Genomic DNA, 24,324 nt, shown 5'->3' with positions numbered 1-24,324 from the left:
GAAAGAGGCTGGCTGTGAGTGAGTGTCCCTGCCGGTCCTACCCCAGGCCAACCCCAGGGGCTCAATTTCTTGCCCCCTGCCCACCAGAGTCCCTGTCCACGGAGGGGAAAGCAGCCAGACTGATTACCAGGCTCCGAGCAACCCAGAGGCACCTCTTTCAGCTGGTCTCCCAGATTCCATAGGCAGTGGTCTCAGCTGGGAGGTGAGGGGGTCCTTTGTATGGAGGCAGGGACTGTGTGGTCATGGAAGTTGCATCCTGACTGTCAGAGGGAAGGCACCTGACTCTGGGGTTTGCAGCAAGACCCTATGGCTTCCCAGTGTTAAGACTCGGGTTCTGAACAGGGGGGTGGTGTGCTTGGGAAAGATTCCTCAGCAAATCCCTGGCCCTGCAGCTTCCTCTCTAAGGGGGTGGGGGGTGTCCACCCCAGATGAGTCCCTCCTTAAACTGAGCCGCTGGGGCCCCTACTAGGCTCCTGAACTGAGCTGTCTAGCCCACCAGCCGGTGGGCACTGAGGGCTGTGTGGGGCTTTGCTGCAGCCTGGGGTAGTCAGCTCCCCGGCCACTGGGAGGGCCAGGTGTGGGCAATTCTACCCCTCTACCAGGGAGGGAAATCCACCATCACACTCAGAAGGAGGTGATTCAGATTCAAAGGATGGAGTTGTTAGTATTTGTTTTTAGCTGTCTCTCTCCCCATCTCTTTCTTTCTTGCTCTTTCTTTGTGCTTTGTCACTGCTGGGACCCTCAGGTTTGGGGATCAGACTTGAACAATGGGACTTGAAATTTCAAGAATTGGCAGCATAGAATCATATGGTAGTGGAATCTTAAAAACATGGAATCCTGTTGGAATCTTAGAATTATGAGGTTTTGCTGGAATCTTCACCCATGGAATGTTAGAGTTTTGGACTCTTGCAGAGTCAGCAGGGCCCCAGAGTGTATGTGGGCCTGGCTCTGACCTCCTCCCTCTGCCATCTCCCTTTCCCCTCCTCCAGCAGGGGCCATTAGACCCTGAGTAGACACAGGACCTTCACTCCCTCTTCCTCCAGGGAAAGCCGTGCCTTAGTCTGGGTAGCAGAGGCTGGTAGCAGGGAGTTATATGAAGCTCCAGGTCCAGCTGGAAGCCCCACCCTGCCTTTGTCCGGCCCACCTGGCCAGGTGCTGAGTGAACAGACCTGGATCATAGCCTTGAGGCCTGTGGGGTCTCCAGAGGGTGGCCCTGGGAGGACTGCTGGGCCCCTGTGAAGTATTAGGTTCCTGTTCCTTCTTGCTATATCAGTTTTCCTGAAGCAGCCTTCAAGCTGTGAAGCTGAACTCAGACAGACTCTGGGTCTGGGGAGGCGGGGGGTCTAATTTTCCTGAAAGCTTAGCTCAATACATTCCTGAGGGTCAGCCCTTTCCCCCACTTCATGGGTCCTAATCCATGTCTGAGTTTGGGCATCTTATCTGACGATGTCCTGCTTTCTCCTAATCCCTGTCTACGCCAGACCCTCTCCCTGCAGACATCAGGGCACAGTTCATCGTGGGGGAAGTGAAGAGAGAATTTCAGTGTCTGGAGGAATATCCTGGAGGAGCTTGTTAAAAACAGGGGCTCCTAAGCCCAACCTTGGCTATTCTGATTTAGGGGGTCAGGGTGGAGCAGGCACACGGCCTGGCTGGAATCCTCTGGGAATCACCTCTGAGAATCTGATTCCTCACTCATAGAGTGGGGATGGTGACACCCATAGGGTCCCGCACGTGGGACTGGTGTAGGCTAAGTGTTCAGCGATTAGTGCAGTTGCTGTGGCATCAGCCTCCTGAGACCAGCCTCTGATGGGGAGTCCCTGAGTCTTCTTGTGTCACAGAACAAAGGCCAAGTCACTTCCTTTGATTTCCCTGAAGGGGAATCTGGCCAGCTTCGAGGCCATAGTCCACGCTGTTTTATGGTAGGAGCCATTTCATGGGAGGCTGGGTCAAGGTGGGCAAGGTGGAGCATGCATGTGTGGTGAGATTCCCTAACCTCCCTCTGGGTTCCCCAGCATAACACACTACAGAAAAGGGCAGGACCCCGCCCCCTTCCAACAGCATGTCTGGGTGATCTCTCCAGGGCCAGGGCGATGGGGCAGAGATGGGCTTCCTGAGCAGTTTGCATACCACTTACCCAGCCCCCAGCCCTGTTCGCTTCATCACTCCGCTCTGCCCCCCGTGGGGCTCTGCCTGCCTTCCCGTGCCCTTACCACCACCCACGTCTACTCCGCTCTGGCCATGAGTGGCAGGTCTCTCAGTGCCTGGCCTGGAGGAAACGGGGTGGGCATCTCAGGCGAATGCAGCTGAATTAAGAATCGGGTAGCACAAAATCCAACCCTGCTGTTCCAAGCAGCTGAAATGACTCTTTGGATTATCTGCGTCAGTGAGTGAGGATGGAAAAGGAAGCAGCAGGGCCTGGATTCTCCGGGAATAAATGAGGGCTTCTCCAGGGGGCTTTTCCCCACTCCGGGGGAGAGGGGGAGCTGTGAGGCATCCTGCTGCCATCTGATGGCCGAACCGACTGCTCCCTCTAGCACCTGAGGCTGACTCTGCCACTCCTGTTCTCAAGAACCTGCTGTGGCTGCACTGTGCATCGTGTCCAAACTGCCTCAACCTCCCCTTAAACCAGCCCCCGCCTTCCAGCACTGCTCCGGTCCATCCAGAAACGACTCCTAACTGCTAACCATTCTGCCCTTTGCATCTTTGGTTACACTGCACCTCCCACGTGGAGTGACCTTTCTCTCAACGTCTGTTATTGTCAAGACAGCCTCCTCCGTGACAATCCCAGCCCATTTGCTCTTTCCCTTCTCTTACCAACCAGCATCCAGACATCGGGTGCTTCGTGTCATCTGAGTGTGGTGGAGTGGGCACTGGGAGCAGGTGGACACAGCCCTGCTCTGCCTCTTCCTGGCTATGGAATCCTGAACACGCTACTTCCTCTCTCTGAGCCCCTTCTCCCCCAGCACCCCCTCGCAGGGCCGCAGTGTACAAAGTGTTGCGCATGCTTGGCTCACCCAGTCCAGTCCTCTCGTTTTACAAATGCGAGAGTGAGGCTCAGGGGAGCTGGCTTGCCCAGATCTGTGTCTTAAGTTAGTGGTGAGAGCTGCCACTCTGGTGGCAGTGTGCTTTTCCCCTAGCATCATGCCTCATCCTGACCTTCGAATGCATTTACATGATTTCCTCGGACAAGTCATCCAACCTTTGGTACCATTTGGAACTTCAGGGGCTCAGGGGAGAGCCAGAAGTGGCTGAGGGCCCAGCACCGGGGTGGGCAGTGGTCTGGGGCCATGACTGCTGCTTGTGCTTCAGCCAGGGGTGAGGAAGGGCTGGCACGGGGCGGGGGCTCCTAGTCTTCTGGAGATGAGCCCCTGATCTGAGGGGGGCGCAAAGCTAGTGAGTGCACACAAGGGGGTGGCAGAGAGCTCCCTGAGAGGGACCGACCGGAAAGGATGGGGAAAGTCCAGCGGATGCCATCTGAGCAGGAGGCACCACTCGGTAGCGAACAGCCACCGCCCCAAGTCCCTAAGTATCCCCGACTGCCCCCGCCACCCTAGCCCCTACTCTGGGGCCTTTTGGTGTAGCACTGCGGCCATCACCTATTCTGATTGGTTTGCCCACATCTTACCGGTTGATAGACATTGAGAGTATCATCCCCCAGGAAGAGGCCTGCTGATCATCAACAGTAACCCATCTGACCCATCTGGGGGCGCTTCTGGGGCAGTAGGAGCGGGGGCGACAGCATGGCTCTCTATTACCCAGCCTGGTGCTGTGCAGATCTGCCTGTCACACCCTCTCAGAGCAGCTGGTCCCCATTTCCATGGTGCCCTGGCCCATGTTTGCAAGGCAGCTTTCTTTCCTCAAGTACCAACTGTGTGCAGAGCGGCCGGAAACTCCTCTCACACTGCTGGGCAGGTGGGGGCTGGCACTTGGGGAGGTTGAGCCAGGAAAGGATTAGTAACCAGGCAGCGGGTGGCTCAGAGCCGTGTGCCCGGGCGAGCAGGCAGCCATCAGTGGAAGGCGCTTGGCAGCATGGCCTACCATCCCCACTGAGAAGCAAGCAAGAGGTGGCGGGGGGAGCTGCCCCAGCAGCGGGGAGAGGTGAGCATCTGCCTGCACCCGGGACAGTCACAGCGATGTCTGTCTGTTACCCTGAAGTAGAGACAGAGGGTTTGGGTAGCACCCTAACTCTTGAGAACCAAGCACGTGGAGGCCCAGGACCACGGAGGACTCAGGCCCTGAAGGGTGGATGGGCAGACGTGCTGGCTAGCAGACACCAGCCTAGCGGCTTAGGACAGGAAGCCATCTGACAGGAAGCACCGACTGCCAGCCCCCTATGGGGCCCCAGAGCAGTTGGGGGGACGGGCTGAGGAGACAGAGTTAATCTGAAGAGCATCAGGGCAGCTCCCTCCAGAAGGTGACCTTGTGTGTCGGGACAGCTGCCACCCGTGCAGGGCATCTTTGGGGCACAAAGGGCAGCTGGCTGGGCCAAGGCTGGCCAGTTCGTGGGAAACCAGCCAATGCCTTCCTTGTGGCTTGCTCTGCTGTTCCCCCTGGGGGGGCCCATGCTCCCCTCTAATCCCTTCCTTCCCCCTGCATCTCGGGCTCTGAGAACAGGTGAGTGACAGATGACAGGCTGGTCCGTGTTGGATGCTTGCTCTCACTGAGGGGCCTTTAGGTGACCACCTGCGGCATGAATCTTTCTCACTGGTCAGCCTCCCATGGACAAAGGGAAAGGTCCTGAGATGTGGCGTCCCTGGCTCCCCCTCCCCAGCCTCCTCCTTCCACACAAAGAATTTTGATTGTACCCGAGTAGAAGTCCATCTGCTCAGAGGATAATTAGAGTTGACCAGGATAAGGTGATAATACCTGTGGCTTTGACTGCGGATCCATGGGTTCTCCGGGACCCTCACGCTGCCGCCATCACAGCTCACTTAATACCTGGGCCCCCTTTCTCTGGCCCAAAAGAGCGAGTGCACTGATGTCACCTCCCTGCTCCTAATGTGTCCTGCAGTGGTTCACACTGATCCGCAGGGCATCAGACTCCAAGTTCTGAGCCACTTACGACTCACTTCTTTCATTGCCTGTGCTTTTGACAAGCCAGAGGCAGAAAGGCCACATGGACCACTGGTGTCCTCCATGTGTTTTCTCAACCCTGGGCCTTCTGGAACCCTGAGGTAGGAAAAGTCCCTTAGAAGAGCATCATGGGTCACTTGACATGTCCCAAAGGTGCCAGGGTCTCTGTTGGAACTGACAGAGAACAGGGGTCATTTTCTAACTAAAGTGTTTATTTCCATTCAGTTCACTAACCGATTGTTCTGCTCAGGTAGCTGCATTTGCTCATAGGAGAGAGTCTGTGGCCAGACTCCTTGGCTGATTATTTTCCCATGGCCAAGACTTTCAGACCTGGGCAAAGGTCTGATGGAGGGAAAGAGGTGGGAGAGAAATCACATGCTTTCCTGAAAGGGCAGGAGAGGAGCACACCTGCACATGGTCCGAGGGTGATGCTCTGGAGGGCTGGGATATCACAGTGAATGACATGGGTCCTGGCCTCGGATGCAGCCTGGTTTAGGCTCCCAGAGACAAAACTGGGTTCTGGACATCCGAGGGCACTCAGGAACCTCGAAGGGGCCTGTTTGCCTGGAAAGTACTGGATGGACCGGGACAGAAGGAGTTGGAGGTGTGGGCAGAGGCTTCTGGCCCTGCAGCCCCCTCCTCCTCCTCAATCTGTTGCTTTCAAAAACAGTCCTGGGGTGGGATGCTCCTCCACCTCGGCCCCCACCCTCCACCCAAATCTCACTCAGTCTCTGAATGGCCCAGATGGCCCTGTGGCAGTTGGCTTTGGTGAGGCCTGGCAGCAGGTGGGAACTCTATGCAGGGGGGAGGAGGGAAGGGTGTCAATGAAAACCATATAAAAAACCCAGAAATGTGCATATAAAATCTCGCCCTTGGTGTATTGCCTAAGTCAGTAAGCAGAAAGCACCTTCTTCCTGGAGAAGGATCAAGTCCTCAAAAGGTAGGAAATGTCAAAGTGTCACTTCATTGTCATAAAAAAAAAAAACCAACCAACAAACCCCGCCCCCCCAAACCAAATCCACCCCTGACCAAAATACCCCCGAGTCCACAAATGGCTGTAAACAAACCCAGATGTAGGAGCAATCCTTCTCAGTGGCAGTCGTAGCTGATGGCAGTCATTGCAGCATCAGTCCTCCAGGTGTGGACTGGCAGGAGCGGGTGCCCAGCTGGGCCATGGCCGCCGAGCTGTGCACGTGACGTGGATGTGGAGCTGCAGACCGGGGGGAGGGGGATGGTCAACCTCAGGAAGGCTGACCTTTCTGGTGTCCCCACGTTCTCCCTGACCCAGGAGGACAAAAGTCCCTTTTCAGCCCCGGAAGCTGACAGGAGAAACAAGTCTCTTTCACTGGAGTTTCTAGAATATTCTCCAGAGACCGAAAAATTCTTCTGTTTGCCCAGAGGCAGCGGGACTGGATTTTCCAAGAGCGGCTCCGGGGGTGGCGGCCCGTCGCCTGCCCATCCACCTGGCGCGTGGCTGTAGAGTGAGACCTGGAAGAGCAGCCCCGGGGACGGGAGAGAAGTGTGGCCCCCATCTCTTCCCTTCACATTTGTGTTCCTGAAAGTGTTTCTTGGCTCCGGCCAGGTCACCTTCCCAGAGGGAGTTGGAGAGAAACTGCTTTTGATCTCCGATTGGACAAACTGCATGAATCTCCCAAGCCCTTTTTTTCGTCCAAGAACAATGATCGCTTTCCTTATGAGAATCCTCTTTAAAAACTATTCCTTGTATTTCCCGCCCCCTCCCGGGATCTATTTTCTTTTGTCCCCATTCCCTTTTTTCCATCATCTGAAGTTGCACGTGTTCTTGGTGACGTCTCATGGCTGGAGCGCTGCTTGGTTCTTCCTGTGGCCCGTGGCCTCCTGGCAGGTGGCTGACCCTGCGGTGGACGAAGAACCGGGGGCCGGCATGTGGGGCGGAGGGGGCGGGGCCTGGAGGAAGAGGTGAGCCGAGGCAGGTGAACGTCAAACCTCCACAGACTGGATCTGGTTCATCTGTGCCCGCATCACCTGGATACTGTTCAGGATTTTTTTCTGGTGACCAGCCAAGGTGACCCCAACCCGGAGAATGTCCCTTTGGGAGAGAAGCACGTGTGTTAGGGAAATGCGGGGGTGGAGGGTCTCTTTCCAGGTAGAGCTGCCTGGGCTTTTCCGGGGGTTTCCTGCTGGAGAGGGCAAGGGAGGGGGTGAAGGGCCTGGGGGAATGGGTGGGCGTCTGGAGCTGGAGTGAGTGAACGTTGAGATGGGAGGAGCCCGTGATTAGGAATCAGGGCGCCTAGGTGCACGTGTCTCCTCTGCTTCGGGGGAGGAGAAGGGAACCTGCATTTACTAAGTACCCAGTCATTCACTTTATATCTCCTTTCATCTTCCTACCACTCCCCAGTTTACAGAAGAGAAAACTGGGGCTAAGAAGAGTTCTGTGATTTGCCCAAGGTCGCGGCCAGTGGGTGGCAGGAGACCTGGGTGTTGATATGAATGTGAGTCCGTGTTGGCCGTCTTGCCCCTTGGTCCCCCATATCCCTGCTGGGGCACTGTCTATTCCTCACTTTCCAGAGCCCCCCGCGTGGCGGGATGGGTGGGGAGGGGGGCTAATGGCAGTGGGTGGAAGCGGCTGGGCACTTACTCCATCATCATCTGCGACACGACATCGAAGGAGGTGAAGCCGGCATTGGCGAAGCTCTCCTTGTACTGCCCCATCTTGATGGCCTCCAGCCACTCGTCCACCGTGTTAAAGCTGGTGTAGTCGGGGATCGTGCGGTCCAGCAGCGGCAGGTTGATTCTGGGGGTGGGGTGGGCAACGGGGACGGTCAGGGCACATGCTGACCTGGGGGTGAAGGTAAGCACTACACTTGCAGGCTGTGTGCGTACCTGCACGCGTGCATCCATGTGTGTGAACGCAGGTGAGTGTGTATGTATGTGAGCATTTCTGTGTGAGAGCAGGAGTGAGTCTGAACTCATGTAAATGTGTACACATACGTGTGAGTAGGCGAGAGTGAGTGTGTGCAGGACTCAAAGCTGGCGTTACCTGGAAAGTCTAGGGAAGCCTCTACAGGGACTGCAGAGAGGCTGGACCACAGTGGTGAGGCGGGAGATGCTTTGCCATGCTTCTTCTTTTGAGGAGGAGGGATTTCAGCTGGACTAACTGTGCTGAGTGTTTGCTGTTTCCTCCCCTGATGCCATTCTGTCCTTCTCTACTGTGGTTGTGCTACAGGAAGCTGATCTTGTGGACTGCCTCTCCAAAGTCCAGACAGAGCTGGTGGGGCTAGTGGGAATGACTTCCTGGCAGGCGAGGTGTGAAGTGACCCTCAGGCTAAAAGCTCAGAGTGATTTTTATCCGAAGAATCAGGAGTGGCTGATGCAGGGTCGTGGTGAGGAGGGACGGGCAGAGGCAAACACGAAAATCTCTTGGCCCTAAGAACTCGGCAGGGGAAGGACCTGGGCCCAGAGAGTCTCTGGCCACAGGCAGCCCTGGACCCCGAGGACATCTAGCCGGACGCCCCTCAGAAACCCTGTGCGATCAAGCGTCCTGAAGTGTAAGAGTGTGCAGGGCCAGGGCTGGCCTGTTGAAGCTGCCCGGGCAAGGCAGTGGTGGCTGCAGACCTGATGGAGGGCGCCCTGGGACCAGTGGGAGAAGCAAAGCTACGGGATCACTGGAGCTATAGCGCACCTCCTGAGTCGGTCTCTCTGATACAAGGATGGCAACCCGAGTGTGGGGCGTGCGTGCATGTGTTTGTGTGGTGAGTATGTACTTCTGAACGTGTGTGCTCAAGGACCTGTGGACGTGTGTAGGTGTGAGAGCCTGAGAATGGGTGTCTCCATGTGTGTGAGATTGTGTGTGAGCACAAGCATGAGCGTTTGTGCCCAGCTGTATGTTCACATACACGCACGGGACTATATTTGTGCATGTACATGCATATGTGTGTGAGCCTGGCCATGTCGAGGAGGTTGCACATGCGAGTCAGAGGGTCCAGGTTTAAGTGTGGAGGAGGAAACTGAGTGAGGAGTAAATCTATTCACCAAGATTCTGACGATTTCTCTTAAAAGCTGTCCTCTCCGACCATGCTTTAAAAGATGCTTCCTCTACCAGACTGGGCTTCCTTCTCCTTCTCGGGATAGTCTGTGTCCTGCACTCTGCACCCCAAGGTAGTCATCCTTCCAACAAACACTAGTGCTGTCCTTCCCCATCCCAATTCACCTTTACCAGAGGGGGTGGGGCCAGGGCAGAACTGGGAAAAGGGGCGGGACAGGTGGGGCGGTACCCGGAAGAGAGGGGCGCCATGGCTTTGAGGCTGTTAGGGTTGCGGATCATCTTGTCCAGCGTGTTGACGATCTGGCCGAACTTGGGCCGGTGGTTGCGGTCCTTCTGCCAGCAGTCCAGCATGAGCTGGTGCAGCGCGCTTGGGCAGTCCATGGGTGGTGGCAGCCGATAGTCCTGCTCTATGGCATTGATTACCTGGGGACAACACAGGGGCCCGGTGGGGCTGGGTGGGTGAGGTAAGAGCATCTGCCCCCTGGCCTGGCCCGTCTTGCCCCCAGTACATGGCAGGACAGACTTGCTTGGTTGCCATGGCAACTGCCTCCACTCCCTGGAGGCAGCCCCAGTATGTGGCTCACCTGGGTTCCCACCATCTGTGGCCTCGGTCTGGCCTGGCAGCTGGGTGTTCTGCTCCCCCCACTCACCCACCCAGCACCCTGAGATACCCTCTGCCTCAGGGTCCACCAGGCTGACCCTCCTGTGGGCAACCCCACCTGGCTCTCCTGTCGGGGAAAGGAGCCCAAACACCTCTCCAAACTCTCCTGCCCCCAGGGCCAAATTCATCTTGCCCAGCTTGACTGTGGGTACCTTCCCTGCTCAAGCATTCCCTGTTCTGGCGTGGCTGCAAATCAGAATTCCTCGGATCGATTTTCCAACACCCCATTATTGAACCTCATCGACCTTTCGGATCAACTTTCCTCTCCATGCTCCCCGACATGACCCCTCATCATCCCACTTCTGGGCCTTTGCACAGGCTGTCCTTTCCACTGGAAGCCCTCGCGTCTCCCAGTCCCACTACTGTGTGAGTCCCACCTGTCTGTGAAGACTTCCTGGCTGATCTTGCCCACACTGCCCTTGCTCCAACACCTACAGGGCTGGACACCTGCCTCCTCCACTTTAGTACCTGATCATACATAGCACCTGATAACTACATCTGGTTCCCAGAATAACTGTCTTGTCTCCCATATGGGTGGTGAACACCTGAGGGGCAGATATGGTCTCATTCAGGGTTGGCCACAGGTGACAGCATTCTGAAGATTTGCTGGTTTGTGGATGGGTAGGCCTTTCCTACTCCTGAGTCCCCTGGAGAGTCCAGGGTCCCGTGCAGATGTTTGAATCAACCAACATCGGGCGGGGATCTCAGAGACCTTGTTCCCACCCCCTGAGAGACATACAAAAGGCCAGAAGTTCTGGATCTTCCCCTCTTGTCTGGCTGGCCAGAGAGGCTCTGCCCATCCCCTTGGAGACTTACGTCCTGGTTGGTCATGTCCCAGTAGGGTCGCTCCCCATAGGACATCACCTCCCACATGACGATACCATAGCTCCAGACGTCACTGGCCGAGGTGAACTTCCGGTACTGGATGGCTTCTGGGGCCGTCCAGCGGATGGGGATCTTCCCACCCTGGGGAACAGAATGAGGAGGGTTAGTGGGTGGGAGGCTTACCCTCATGCCCTCTGCTCGCAAAGCTCCCCACCCTGTGCCCTGTGCTGCACAATCACACGAAATATCACTGTTCCCCAGACTCACCTCGCTGCTCTGGACTTCTGGGCGTTTGCACACGCCTTCCCCTCTGCATGAAGTGCCTTTTCCCACTCTGCCATCTGGTAATCTCCTTCTCATCCTTGAAGTCCCTCTGCAAATCTTTCCCTAAGTCCCAAAGAGTTGCTCACGCTTCTCAATCCTACAACTGTGTGCCATAACCTCTCCATCAGCAGGCACTTCTCAACAGAGAGCAGTACTCATATATCATTTGCCTACTTACCTGGCTCTATCTGAACCACCTCTGAGCTCTTTGAGGCTAGGGATTGTGTCTTATTCCTTTCTGTTTAAAACTCTTCAACAACCCCAACAGCTTTCAGGAGAGAGTCCTGAGCTTGGGCAGTCAAGAGTCTCCGCGATCTGGCCCTGCCTACTTCTCCAGCACGGGTGCCCACCAATTTCCCCGACAGCCTGTGTTTCAGTCACAGCTCCCCATGAGAATATAGCGTCTGACAAACTTTTACTGGCACCTGGCTTTCGGCTCAGCTATCACTCCTTCTTGGCAAGCCTTCCTCTGCCTCCCAAGGCTGGTGTCTAACTCACAGCCCCGTCACTCTCTGGTGCTCGGCACATCTGTGTCCACCAGTCTGTGAGCTCCAAGAGGGCAGAAAACATGGTTTATGTCTCTACGTCTCCAGGGCCCAGCACAGCGCTCGGCATGAGCAAGTGTTGGTGAAAACGTATTGCGGGGAGAGATGGATATTCGTCCTCCTCCCTGGCCCTGTGACTCCACTGTTCCCTGCCTCCATCTTACCAGGGCACTGGTGTAGGTGGGGTCTGAGGTATCATCCTCCAGAAAGCGTGAGAGCCCAAAGTCAGACACCTTGCAGACCAGGTTGCTGTTGACGAGGATGTTGCGGGCAGCCAGGTCGCGGTGGACGTAGTTCATGTCTGCCAGGTATTTCATGCCGGCCGCGATGCCCCGCAGCATGCCCACCAGCTGGATGACTGTGAACTGCCCATCATTTTGCTTCGGGAGAAGTGGAGGAAACAGAGTAAATGGAAGGGTATGAGTCAGATCTCTGGAGCATTCTCAGAATGGGAAACCGGAGCAGGACCCTGCTGCCCTGGCCTGGGCTCTCGGTGGGAAGGACTCAGATGCTCAAGAGACCTCAGGGAGGCCCAGGAGAGGCCAGTTTCAGGGTGGTGGAGAGAACATGGACTCTGGAGCTGGTTTGACTCTGGCTCTGTCCCTTGCTGGCTGTGCAACCTTGGACATGTGACCTAACCTCTCTGAGTCTCAGTTTTCTCATCTGTGTGTTAAATGGGGATAACTAACACCCACCTTCTACGGCTGTCAGAGTTCAACAAGAAGGTGCATGGAAGGTGCCTAGCACGTACTAGGTGCTTAATAAATATTTATTAAATAGCATCTAGTCTGATGGCATACTTCTGATTCCTAGTCAGTGCTTTGTCTAGCTGGTTGACTGTGATCTCTTGGGGGGCCTAGAAACTTTCCTCTGTTGGCCTTGTGCTCTGAACTCTCTCCCTGTACAGCTTTGGGAAAAGCCAAATCTGGTAAAAACTCTGGACTCAGGGTCAAGAAACCTTGTTCCAGTCCTGGCTCTCATCTCGACCCTCTGGGAGACACTGGGCAAACTCTACTTCTCTTAGAGCCTCAGTTTTCTCTTGTACATAATGAGAAGGCTGGCTAAGAGCTTGGAGGGAACAGATTTCAGGTTGTATGCAAACTCTGATTAACTCACTGTGGTTTCCTGGATTGAGACGGATTCTGAGATTGCTTCTGGGTTTAGTGGGACAGAGTCTGGGATTTATTAGCAATGCCTGGCATGGGTAAAGGAATGGAAAGTGGCAGCAAGCAAGCCATTCTTGACCTAGATCTTTCCAAGACCCTTTCAGGCTCTGACAGTATAAAGCTATGCCTACCACTCCTTTTCCTGCCCCACTACTCTTGGCTTCCCCTACCCGGAGGAAGGAGTCCAGGGAGCCATTCTCCATAAACTCAGTGATGATCATCACAGGTGTGCTCTTGGTGACAACACCCTCCAGGTGGATGACGTTGGGGTGGTCGAACTGGCCCATGATGGAGGCCTCGCTCAGGAAGTCCCGGCGCTGCTTCTCAGTATAGCCCGACTTGAGCGTCTTGATGGCTACAAAGATCTCTCTCTTGCCTGGCAGCTTCAGGTGGCCGCTGCATACCTCACCAAACTCCCCTGGGACAGACACACCAAAAGAGGCAGGATGTCACTTACCAAGTGGAAGTGCCACCTCCCTCCCTGTTCCCTGTAACCTCTGCTCCTGGGACCTGCAGGAGCTTTTCCTCCTCAGTGGTCAGCTCATCCTCCCAGACACAGAACCCCTTTATAGAATGCAAGGGCCCAGAAGAGTCTCAGCCACCTTTGGGAGTAAGAGGAAACCTTTCATGGCCGTCCTGTGGTATTTGGCTGGGTGTGGGGTAAGGATGTAGGGGAACCTGGGGAGATGGAGCGAGGGACCTGGGATGAATGGTGGGAAGGACAAAGCACTAGACTAAGTCCAGAGACCTGGGTTCCAGACTTAGCTCAGTCTCTGATGTGATGTGCAAGTTCCTTCCCAGTCCTGTGCCTCAGTTTCCTCATCTGGTGATGAAGTAGTTTTACTGGGCGAACTCTGAGGGCCCTTCCACCTTGGGTATTCTGAGCCTTCAGGTCTTGGAGGGTCCTCTGAGGCTCCTGCCCCATATCCTGCCCTCTATCCCAGGAGTACACACTGGGGTGGTCCCCTGACCCATGGCTGAGGCCATGGTACCTAAGAGGGTACCAGTCACATACCTGCTCCGATCACCTGCTCAATTTTGACACAGGAGATGTCAATTTCCTTGGCAAACTCCCGCACTGCCTCATTGGGGTCCTCATAGGTGAAAGGGTCGATGTAGATCTTCATGCCTGGGGTCACTGGGACAGAAGACCAGGCTCAGTCATGTGCGCAGAGACAAGATGCTCTGCTCTAATACATTATTAAGATGTGGACAGATAGAACAGTGAGAGCCAGTCCCTCGGTGGAGGGAGGTATACTCCCATGTGGCCCCTGCAATGGGGCAAGCCCCTGCATTTCACTTGACCTCTCTGGGTCTCAGTGAGCACATGGGCACTGAGCTGAGTAGAAGGGTGAGGGGAACAGAGAGGTCAGCAGGGATAGCAAATAGGTTCTAGTTTTTGTTCCAACTCTAATAGATTAATAATGGCTTCCTGGAGCAGCTAAAATACTGTCAAGATTGATTAACAATGTCTGTTATGAGTGTGGGCATGAACGGGTAGATAGGCTTATCACTCTTGTGATAGACAATCAGGGGGTGCAAAGTAAAGGAAGAGGAAGTCAAGAAGGAAGAGAGAGAAATGGAACAAAAATATAGAAAGAGCAGGCAACAGACCGTGTTCTTGGGCTTCTGCTAAGGAGATCTCCCTGCCTTTCAAGGCCTAATTCAAGCCTCCTCTCCCCTCAGGAGACTTCCTGGCTGCCTTAGCCCTCCCAGGCACTGGAGGGGCTGCCTCACAAGGGTCTGAGTAATCATGGCTCCTGGGCCCACCTCCCAGGTCCCCCCGCTAGCCAAGTCTTAAACCTTTCTGGATCTCAAATTCCCTGGTGCTCAGTGTGAGGCTGGACATGGGGCATATGAAGTTGATTCCTCATCTGATGTGGATTTTTACTTTTTGATGCAGAAGGGAAGACTGTAACTTGGTTGTTAAAGACCCAATTCTGACCCCAGCACTGAGTCAGCAAAATGCTTTGAAGGAAGGGAAAGATGATCTATCCCTCATTCCCCCTCCCAGATAACTAGTCTTCCACTTCCCAGACCATCTGGCCCTCACCCAGCCTGGGCCTCCCTCTGGCTCCCCAGCTCCCTGCCCACATCCTCCCACGGCTTCAGGAGCTGTGACTTTGTAGGCAGCAGCTCTGGGAGTTGGGAGCTGAAGTCCCTGGGCCGTAGCAAGGCTTGGCTGGTTGGTGAGTGAGGCCACAGCCCTGCTCAGTTGCGTGCTCTTGGACATGTTAGTTGACCACTCTCAGCCTCTAATTCAGACATTCCAGTATTCCAAGAGCTGGAGCCTCTAACACAGGGGTTGGCAAAATGGCCCACTGCCCATTTTGTAATAAAGTATCATAAATAAAGTTTTATTGGAACACGGCCACACACATTCCTTTGCCTGTGGCTGCTTTCACGCTACAGTGGCTGAGTTGAGCAGTTACAACAGAGACCATAAGGCCTGCTGAGCCTAAAATATTTACTGTCTGTAAATATTCTGTAAGGGGTACTGACCCCTTACAGAAAAGCTTGCCAACCGCTGCTCTAATACATTATTCTTATTTTGGATTATTTGTGTGGGTGTCTGTCTAGCCCTTTAGGTCAGGGTTTTCTTAATTTGGGTCTGTGAACCACTTGGCAGTCCCAGGATGGGTTTGGTGGGGCTGCTGAAATGGAATGCATTTATTGTTATTGTCCCTTTGAATTAGAAAAGTAGTTTATGCTCCTTATAAATAGTTTAAAATTTATGTAAATATATATTGTTGAAAGTAAAAGTTCTCCAAAAATCTATCCCTGAGTATAGATTTTTTTTCTGGATTTTTCTGTCTTATAATTTTATATACATACATATGCATATTTGTGTTTCTCCGGCCATAGGATCCAAAACTTTTAGCAGACTCAGAGGAGTCTGAGACCCTAAAGAAGTTAAGAACCACCGTCTTAGACTGTGGGAGCCTGGGAAGAGGGGGATGGGTGCATGTTTTGTTCTCATTCCTTTCTCCCCGGCATACTGTATAACGCTCTGCACATAACAGACACTCAGTGTCAGACGACAGAATCCAGATGGTAGAGATAGAAGAAGAATAATACCAGCTTCCACTTTCTTAGCTGTTTGTCTGTGCACGACACTGTGCCAGGCTCTTTATATGCATAATCTCTTCTTCTCCACCCATCAACTCTTGGAGGAAGGGATCATTATTCTCATTTCACATGTGAGAAAACTGCAGCTCAGAGAGGCCAAGCAATCTGCCCAAGGCCACACAGCTAGCAAATGGCACAGCCAGGATTTGAACCCAGGTCTGTCAGAATTGAGCTGAGGGCCGGGACTCTTAATCACCATGCTCACTGCCCCTGGAGGAAATCCACCCAGATCTGGTCCATGCGTCCTCCTCCTAGAGTACTCAGGTGTGACTCCTTCCCCAAGTCAGCCCTCCTCAGAGAGGGTGCATCAGCTCCCCGGAGATGCTCTCTTTTTTGCCCAGACTCAGTGTCTGGCCTGTGGTACTTGGCGACTGACTTTCAGTCTCCCTCCCAACAGAACTGGGGGAAGCCCTTCCTGCTGGGCCAGCTGGGGAGGAAGGACAGGAACGGGTCAGCTCAGGGAGCCAAGGAGAAGCACGGCAGGAGCTCAAAGCCTGGTTGGGCGCTGCCAACCAATCAGATGCTGTCCCAAGCCTTGGCCAGGAGTGCTAGTCAGGAGGGCTCTCTATCCCTTACAGGACAGAGGTGCATGCCTTCAGCTGGCAATCCAAGTGCTCCGTGAGGGGCTCCACTTACAGCCCCCTTGTTCCTCTATATGCCAGCACAAGGAATTATTTACCCAGAGGTCCCAGACACACCTCATAATTGCTTGCCTCCGTGCTTTTGTTCATGTGGTTCTCTCCACCTGGAACACCCTTTTCCTCCCTTGTGTCCAGATCAAATGCCACCTCCCTTGTGAAGCCTGCCTGGATCTCTCCAGTGGAGGCCAATGCCTTCTCCTCAGGCTCCTGCTGCCCTGTCTCCACACCCACTCCCACGGATGTCTGTATGGCTTTTCTACCTTGTATCAGGGCTCCCAGATTCACAGGCCCACAGCCTCCTGCCACCCCTTTCTGGAACACTCTCCTGCCTGTGAGGGCTTGCTTTACCCTCTCTCCCCCAGAGGGACAGAAGCCATGTCTATCTTGTTCTTGCTAAATCCCAGGGCCTGGCACATAGAGGGTGCTCAATAGATGTTTACTGGAAGAATAACAGCATTACTCATTGACGTGCCCTGGTTTTCTCTCTCCACTTGTTTGGAGTCATGAGTGCCTGATGAAAGCTATGAATCAGCTTATTGGCAAAGTATTCACGTGTATGTGCACATGCCCATAGTCAGCATATAATTTTGGAATGTTCACAGGTCCCGGAAGCTCTAGGAGTCTGTGAACCCCGAGTTGTGAGCTCTTGCTCTAGAATGTTTTCTCTGGAGTATACGTGAAGGTGGTATAAAGTAGGTGCTTAATAAACGCTTTTGAATGTACAGCTCTGAGCACAGCCATCCCTGCTTTGGTGACCCTTTGGTTTCGCCTCACCATTAATATTGGCTCACAGTTTAGCATGGATTTACCACATACGAGACCCTTTTCTAGGTACTTTATAGGCATCGGCCCAATTAATCCTCCCTAACAATCTTCCCAGGTAAATAGTATTATTAAGCTGAGCTCTATGAAACTGCCAATATCTGACTGCTTCTGACCTACAGAAATGGCAATTTCATTTGGTCCAACATAATATTATCCCCCCCATTTTTGATGAAGAAACTGTGGTATAAGAAAGGTTAAATGACCTATCCAAGGGGACATGGACACAGCTAATAAATGACAGAAATGTTTGAATCCAGGCTGTAAAATCTACACTTACAACTGCCAGGCTACCAGTTTATTCTGGGTGCTTCCCCAGCCTGTGTCTTGGGAGAGAGTGTGAGCTCCCTGTGGCCAGAGCCTTGCACAAAGCCTGGCTCCCGGGAGGGGCATTTGCTGAACTGAAGGTGGATGAGGACCCCTGCAGGCAAGAGTCTTCAGAAAATATTGGACTCTTGGATGATTTATGACTGTCAGGGTCACCAACTGCCATCCTGAACCCACATGGGAAATTCAGGATGAGGGAAGGAGGATCCAGGCATCCAGAGACCTGGATTTGAATTCTGCATCTGCCAGTAATAATGGTCACAAATAAGCTGCTTTATGGGTTTGAATTCAAGATCAACCACTGTATTGATCTGGCTGTGTGAACTTGGGCAAGTTACTTAACCTCTCTGTGCCTCACTTCTTTCATCTACAAAATGGAGATAATAAATAAACAAATCCCCTACCTTGTAAGGGGGTTGCAAAGATTAAATGAGAATCTTTTTAAAGGGCTTTGTACAGTATTTGGCAAATAGAAAGCACTGAATAATTGTTAACTGTTATCATGAAGAGTTGGCTATTGTTAAATATTATTATTACAAAGCACTTTAATATCCATTAAATCCTTTAATCCTCATAACTCTGTGAAAGTATCATTCCTACTGCTTCCCATATAAAGTTGCCAAGGCTCAGAGAGGTTTGATGGCTTCCCCAAGGTCACCTAGCTGGCCAGTAGCAGAGTATGGCTGAGAAACCAGGTGAGTCCCCCTGGCTCCACATCCAGGCACCATAGCCCTCGGTACTCATTCAGCACCTGCTGAACGATGGAAAACATGAGCCCGTGAGGGTGACTTTGAGCCATCACACACATACCCGGGCCTCAGCTTCCTCCTCTGTCCCAGCCACAGAGGGTTGCTGGTGGATATGCGATCACAGGGCTGGCAGTGCTTTGAGAAAAAAAAACAAAAAACAAAATCCTGCTCAGATGCAGGGCGTGGGAGCTTGAGCTTGAGAATGTGTTGATCTGTGAACAACACGTTCTATTCTGGGGTCTATTTTGAAAACAAATCCCTGCTGTCACCTGTTTCCTTGTTACTGACTCACCCTCTAAATAGTGATGCTCCCAAATGGTTCCAGGTGACGGAGCATGTGAGCCTGTCTTATTCTAGCTCAGAAGGGTGTAGGTAGCACAGCGTGGCTAAGTGTGTGTGCTCTGGAGCCAGACACCCTAGGTTTGTACCCTAGTTTTTGCCTTGCACAGCTGTGGGACCTCTCTGTGACCTGGTTTCCTCATACTCAAAGTGGGAAATTATCAGGATTAAATGAATAAACACACATTAAGCATTAAAAGAGTTCTTGGGGGCTTCCCTGGTGGCGCAGTGGTTGGGAGTCCGCCTGCCGATGCAGGGGACACGGGTTCGTGCCCCGGTCCGGGAAGATCCCACATGCTGCGGAGCGGCTGGGCCCGTGGGCCATGGCCGCTGAGCCTGCGCGTCCGGAGCCTGTGCTCCGCAACGGGAGAGGCCGCAACAGTGAGAGGCCCGCGTACGGCAAAAAAAAAAAAAAAAAAAAAAAAAGAGTTCTTGGCACACAAAACACAGTATGTTTAAGCTACATCTACGATCATGATTTTATTACTTGGGGAGTAGGATGGGGTGATGGAATTTATGACTTTTATTTTTAACATACAGGTGGATTTTCATTTCTGTGTAGTTAAATTTGTCCACCTTTGTCTTATGGCCCTTCCATTGCTTTTGTGCTTAGAAGGTGCTTTTCCATCCACGTATCAGTTAAATAGTGACCTAAATTGTCTTCTGGAAATTTTAATGGTTTAATTATTTTTACCTTTATGTCTAAAATGATTTTTAAGCCCAGGAACTTTTACTTCAAGTTAAGTCTTACCCAGAGGCTTAAGATCTAGAACTCCTTGGCTTTGCTCTTTCTTGCATATCCTGTATCCAATCCTGCAGCAAATCTGGTGGCTCTACTTTCAAAGTGTGTCAGAGTCCAACCCCTTCCCACCACCTCCCCCGTTGCCACCCTGGTCCAGCCACCATCATATCTTCCCTGGATTATCCCAGCAGCCACCTCACGGTCCCTGTTCTGTCCTTGCCTGGCACAGCCCAGCCCCTTCAGTCCATTCTCCACATGGCAGCCAGAGAAATCCTGTGAAAACTGTAACTCAGAGCACATCAGTCTTCTGCTCAGACCCTTCCAGAGGCTTTTCATTTCACTCAGAATGAAAACCAAGGTCCTGCAACGGCTGATAAGAATCTGCATGTCATGGCCCCTCATACCTCCCGCTCCTGTCTCCTCACTCTGCTCCAGTCACACTAGCTTCCTGGCTGTTTCTGAACCTGCCAGACACGTTCCAGCCCCAGGGCCTTTGCACTGGCTATTCCCTCTGCCTGGGATGCTCTTCCCTCAGGTTCTACACAGTTCGCTCCCCCAACTCCTCTGCACCTTTGTTCAGAGGAAGCCCTCTCGCTGAGGCCCACCCCTTCCCCCCTATTTAAAAATGAAGCGCTGAGCCCTGCAGCTCCCAATCACCCTGTTCTACTTTGCTTTTTTTCCCATGGCACTTTTCATCTTCTGATATACCATACGCTTTACTCATTTATTGCATGTGTTTTAAAAAATTCCCTGTGCCTCCCACTAGGAGATAAGTTCCACCAGGGCAGGGATATTTGGTTTGTTTACTTGTGTGTCCCCAGCACCAAGAGCAGGGCCTGACATACATAATGGGCCACAACAAATACATGACAAATGAAGCGATGTGCTGATGACCCCCCCTTACTTGGTGGCCAACTGAGGAGCCCTGCGGTACCCCACTGAGCCCATTTGGAATTCCTGTTTGCTGAGTGAATCGAAGCGAGGACCCACACGTCCCCTCCTTGCACAGGTTGTTGGTTCTGCCAGGGTCAGATGGAGAGGAATCTCTGCTCTGCCCTTCTCTCTGATCCGCTCCCCAGGAGGGGCATCTGCTCTGGGGTTGTGTGGCTCACGTGCCCCCAGACCTGGCTGAAGGTGGGGTGGGAGGGCGCAGGAAATGGAGGCACTGAGCAGGCACAGCAGGGGGCCTCCTGCCTCCCTTCTCTAGCCTGGGCTTCTCACCATCTCACTCAACTCCTGTGTTTATTCTGCAAGGCTGTACCCGGTGCCTGCTGTGTGCAGGGCTGCCAGCTGGCGCTGGGGAAGCAGTGGTGAGTGTCAGAAAATTTCAGGTCCCCACGTGCCCCCAGCGTAATGGTGGGGAGAAAGGAAGCAGGTCACCGTGCAGCCAGGTAGGGGGGCGCGGTGTAAGCACAGATGAGGGCCCTAAATCCAGGGTGGGGTCAGGGAAGGCTTCTCAGAGGGGTCTGTATATGATGAGGCCTGAGGGAGAGGGAGGGACCCAGGTAAAGAGAGGGGAGAGTGCTTCAGGCAGAGGGAGTGGCATGTGTACGTTTGTTCGGGAACCGCTGGGCAACAGTCTGACCGCAGCAAGGGTGGAGACAGTGAAAGAAGGCTGGACAGGTTGCTGGGCACTGACAGTGAGGGCCCGGGGTGCTGGCCCCGCTGGGGTATACATACTGTGGCCACTGGTGTAGTGCTGCAGCTTGTCCGTGTACTCCGAGTCAGCACGCTCAAACCCCCGTCTTCTGGAACAAGAGCAAAGGGCTGGAGCCACCTGGAGGCGCCCGGGGAGCTGGGAGCCACAGTAGCTGATAGGGAGAGGGTGGGCAGGCCCTTGAAACCACCCCGTTGCCAGAGGACGCCCTGCTGGCCCCTGGCCGAGCAGCCTCACCCACCCTGGTCCCACTCAGCTCTTGCCACCTCTCCCACTTCAAGTCCAGGCTCACTGATTTCCCCTGTCCCTTCTCCAGCTGAGCCCCTTTCAAAGAGCATAGTCATCTCTGGCCATGGCCCCTGGCCCCAGAAACTCAGGGGCTTCTGTCCATCTGACCTTATGACCTAGTCTGTTCTTAAGTGGGGAGCTCTAAGGAAGAAGGGAGAGTCTTTGCATTAAGCCCAGCAGAAGTCCAGGAACCAGTCCCATCGCCTGCCTTTGCCTATGCTGTGCCAGCCACTTGGGATGCCCTTTCCTGCACCTCTTCCTGTCTGTGTCCCCTTCCTTCCAGCCACCTCAGCCAGGGGTGGGGCTTACCCGAGTTCCTCAGCCTGCTTATGGCCTTATTCATGAAGGGGCTTCTACTAGAGCAGAAAGTAGGGTGATTGGTACTCCCTCTCCACCATCCCTGGCTCCCGGCATCCTGCAGCCTTTCCCACCCACTGTTCTGAGACGTCCCTTCATGCTGGAGTATTAGTGTCTCAATGTGCCACCTCCTCGAATAGTGGACTTGTCCAGGGCAATGCTTGACTCAAAGGGATGGACTGCCAACGGTGGCCATTTAGGCAGTGGGAGGCCACTTGTGGGTCTCCAGGCCACCCGAGCCCCTCCTGTCCCCTCTGTTCACAGACACTATTCAGGAATGGCAGAATGGGCGGACAGCCCTCTTGGACAGCCAGGCCTGGACCAGGCCGGGGGTCACTACCCACCTATTACACACGATGGCGATGACAACCACAGCAATGAGGAAGACCAGGCCAGCTGCCGAGGAGCCGATGATGAGGGGCAGCTTCTCCTGGATGCTTGTCTGGTACTCGGCTGGGGAGAAAGCACAGCACAGTGTTCTCAGCCTGGCTCTGGGGGTCGTAACCCCCTGCATCCCCACCACACTGGGTCTCCTTGGATCCCAGGTCTGTTCCTCTCCTGGCAGAGCATCTGTCATGCTCGGGTGGAGAACTGGCTGTCACTCCCTCACAAGTAACCTTGGACAAGTCCAGGAACTGCTCCAACTCTCAATTTCTCATCTATAAAATGGGCACAATAATGCCTGCATCTCAATTTGATATGGAAATCAATAATAATAATTATCTGACACATATACAGAGGCAGTTAAAAGCACAGACTCGGGCTTCCCTGGTGGCGCAATGGTTGAAAGTCCGCCTGCCGATGCAGGGGACACAGGTTCGTGCCCCAGTCCGGGAAGATCCCACATGCCGCGGAGCGGCTGGGCCCGTGAGCAATGGCCGCTGAGCCTGTGCATCCGGAGCCTGTGCTCCGCAACGGGAGAGGCCACAACAGTGAGAGGCCCGCGTATCGCAAAAAAAAAAACAAAAAACAGCACAGACTCTGAAGCCGAACTCCTTGGGTTTGAGTCCCAATGGTGTCACTTACTATCTGTGTGATCTCTGGTAAAGTGACTTACCTCTCTATGGCTCAGTTTCCTCATATGTAAAGTGGGAAGAAGAATAATTCCCATTTCATGGGATTTTTGTGTAAAGGACTTAGCATAATAGTGAGCGCTCAGTAAATATTAGCTATTATTGTTTTTAAGTGTCTGTCATGGTTAAGTATGTTATGCATCTTGTGTGATTCTCAGAATAGTCCTATGATGTACTGCCTACAATTATCCCATTTAACAGATCAGGAAACTAAGGCTTAGCAAAATTGTGATTTGCTTAAGGTCACACAGTTAGAAAGTGGCCAGTGCCAGCATCTGAACCCAGGTCTGTTTGATCCAAGGCCATGGGCTTAAGTGAGATAATGTGTAAAATGTGCTCAGCATTGGCCCTGGCTCTTGGAAACCATTCGGTGCATTCTCAATGTCATCAACATCTTCATTGTTTAAAATTTTATTATTACTACTACTCATTGCCTCCATGACCAGACAGGAGCTTACTGAAGTCAGGGACTAGGTCATTTGTGGGTCCTTAGAACCAACACATATTTGTTGAATTAATAAAGAAAGATCTTGAGGCAGTTCGCCAATCCCCAGGTCAGTGACCCTCATCCAACATGCAAGAGGACCTAGAGAGGTGAAAGACGCTGGCCATGAGGAACGGGAATTTTCCAGAGGGGCTGAGTACTAGAAGACATGGCGGAGCTATAAAGGAGGATTTCTGTGATGAGACAAGAATTCAGGGGTCCAGGAGCCTCTGAAGTGTTCAACCAGGCAAAGGCTGAGGCCCATGCCCAGTGGTTGAAGCAGATGCTAAGAAGGGATACTGAAGTCTGGTCCTAAGTATTCTGCTCTGAAGTTTGGCTGGTTGGGAAAAGGGCCCCCAGACTCACAACAATGACAACTATGACCTTAACTACTATTTGGTGAGCACTAAGCACGTGAGATGTAGTGCCAACCCTGTGCTACGGCCTGTACCTTTATCCCCCATCCTGACCCTAGTTTGATGATGATGATGATAATCAGCTAGTTGTTATCATCCCCATTTATAGATCAGAAAATTGAGGCTCCGAGTGGTAAGGTGAGTTACTCAGGACCACACAGCTAGAGCTGAATCAGCACTGTCAGGCATTAGAGTCTGCATTCTTTAACTGTGCTGCTTCTCAAAGATTATTAGAGCAGGAAGGGTGCTTAGAGACCATGTGGTCCCAAACTTGGAGACACAAAGCACATGGCCTACAACCTTCCATTCTCTTGCCCAGGGAAGACATTACTAATCCATCCCTGCACTTCTCCCTGATGAGCTCAGATGTGGCTTCAGAATTCTTCTCAAACCAACTGCAAGTCACTGGAGTAATGTATGGATAAAATGTTTCTCTCTCAGATGGAATATGATACTTTCATTTTATAGATGAGAAGAAACTGGCCCAGCGAATGGAATTGGCTTGCTCAGATTGGCTTTGCAAGTTGGGGCTGAGCTCCCAACAGTCCTGGGAAAGGACATGATGGTAACGGAGGAGTCCCTATATTTCCGGGCCACAGAAACAGTCCTCTATATATGGCTGTGTGGTTTGTACAGTGCACAAATGTTCTCACCCAGGAGGGAGGGAGAATTGACATCTAGA

The 24,324-nt window shown here is 53.0% G+C and overlaps 1 protein-coding gene across 1 annotated transcript in view; it reads right to left on the bottom strand.

Moving 5' to 3' along the window:
• Positions 1-7,032: 7,032 nt before the first annotated feature.
• The window catches only part of EPHB2 (EPH receptor B2), a 185,913-nt gene continuing 168,621 nt past the window's right edge, over positions 7,033-24,324 (bottom strand). The window contains exons 8-16 of the mRNA XM_060080684.1: positions 22,014-22,122; positions 21,048-21,115; positions 13,634-13,756; positions 12,789-13,036; positions 11,617-11,832; positions 10,575-10,724; positions 9,327-9,520; positions 7,691-7,846; positions 7,033-7,141 (exon numbers count right to left, since the gene is read on the bottom strand). Of these exons, the coding sequence (XP_059936667.1) occupies positions 7,033-7,141; positions 7,691-7,846; positions 9,327-9,520; positions 10,575-10,724; positions 11,617-11,832; positions 12,789-13,036; positions 13,634-13,756; positions 21,048-21,115; positions 22,014-22,122 (1,373 nt within the window). The remainder of the gene's footprint in view (positions 7,142-7,690; positions 7,847-9,326; positions 9,521-10,574; positions 10,725-11,616; positions 11,833-12,788; positions 13,037-13,633; positions 13,757-21,047; positions 21,116-22,013; positions 22,123-24,324) is intronic.

The sequence above is a fragment of the Mesoplodon densirostris genome, chromosome 2, assembly GCF_025265405.1.
Source record: "Mesoplodon densirostris isolate mMesDen1 chromosome 2, mMesDen1 primary haplotype, whole genome shotgun sequence".
Lineage (NCBI taxonomy): Eukaryota > Metazoa > Chordata > Mammalia > Artiodactyla > Ziphiidae > Mesoplodon > Mesoplodon densirostris.
The sequence above is the reverse complement of the archived record's forward strand: the minus strand, read 5'-3'. Positions and strand labels throughout refer to the sequence as shown.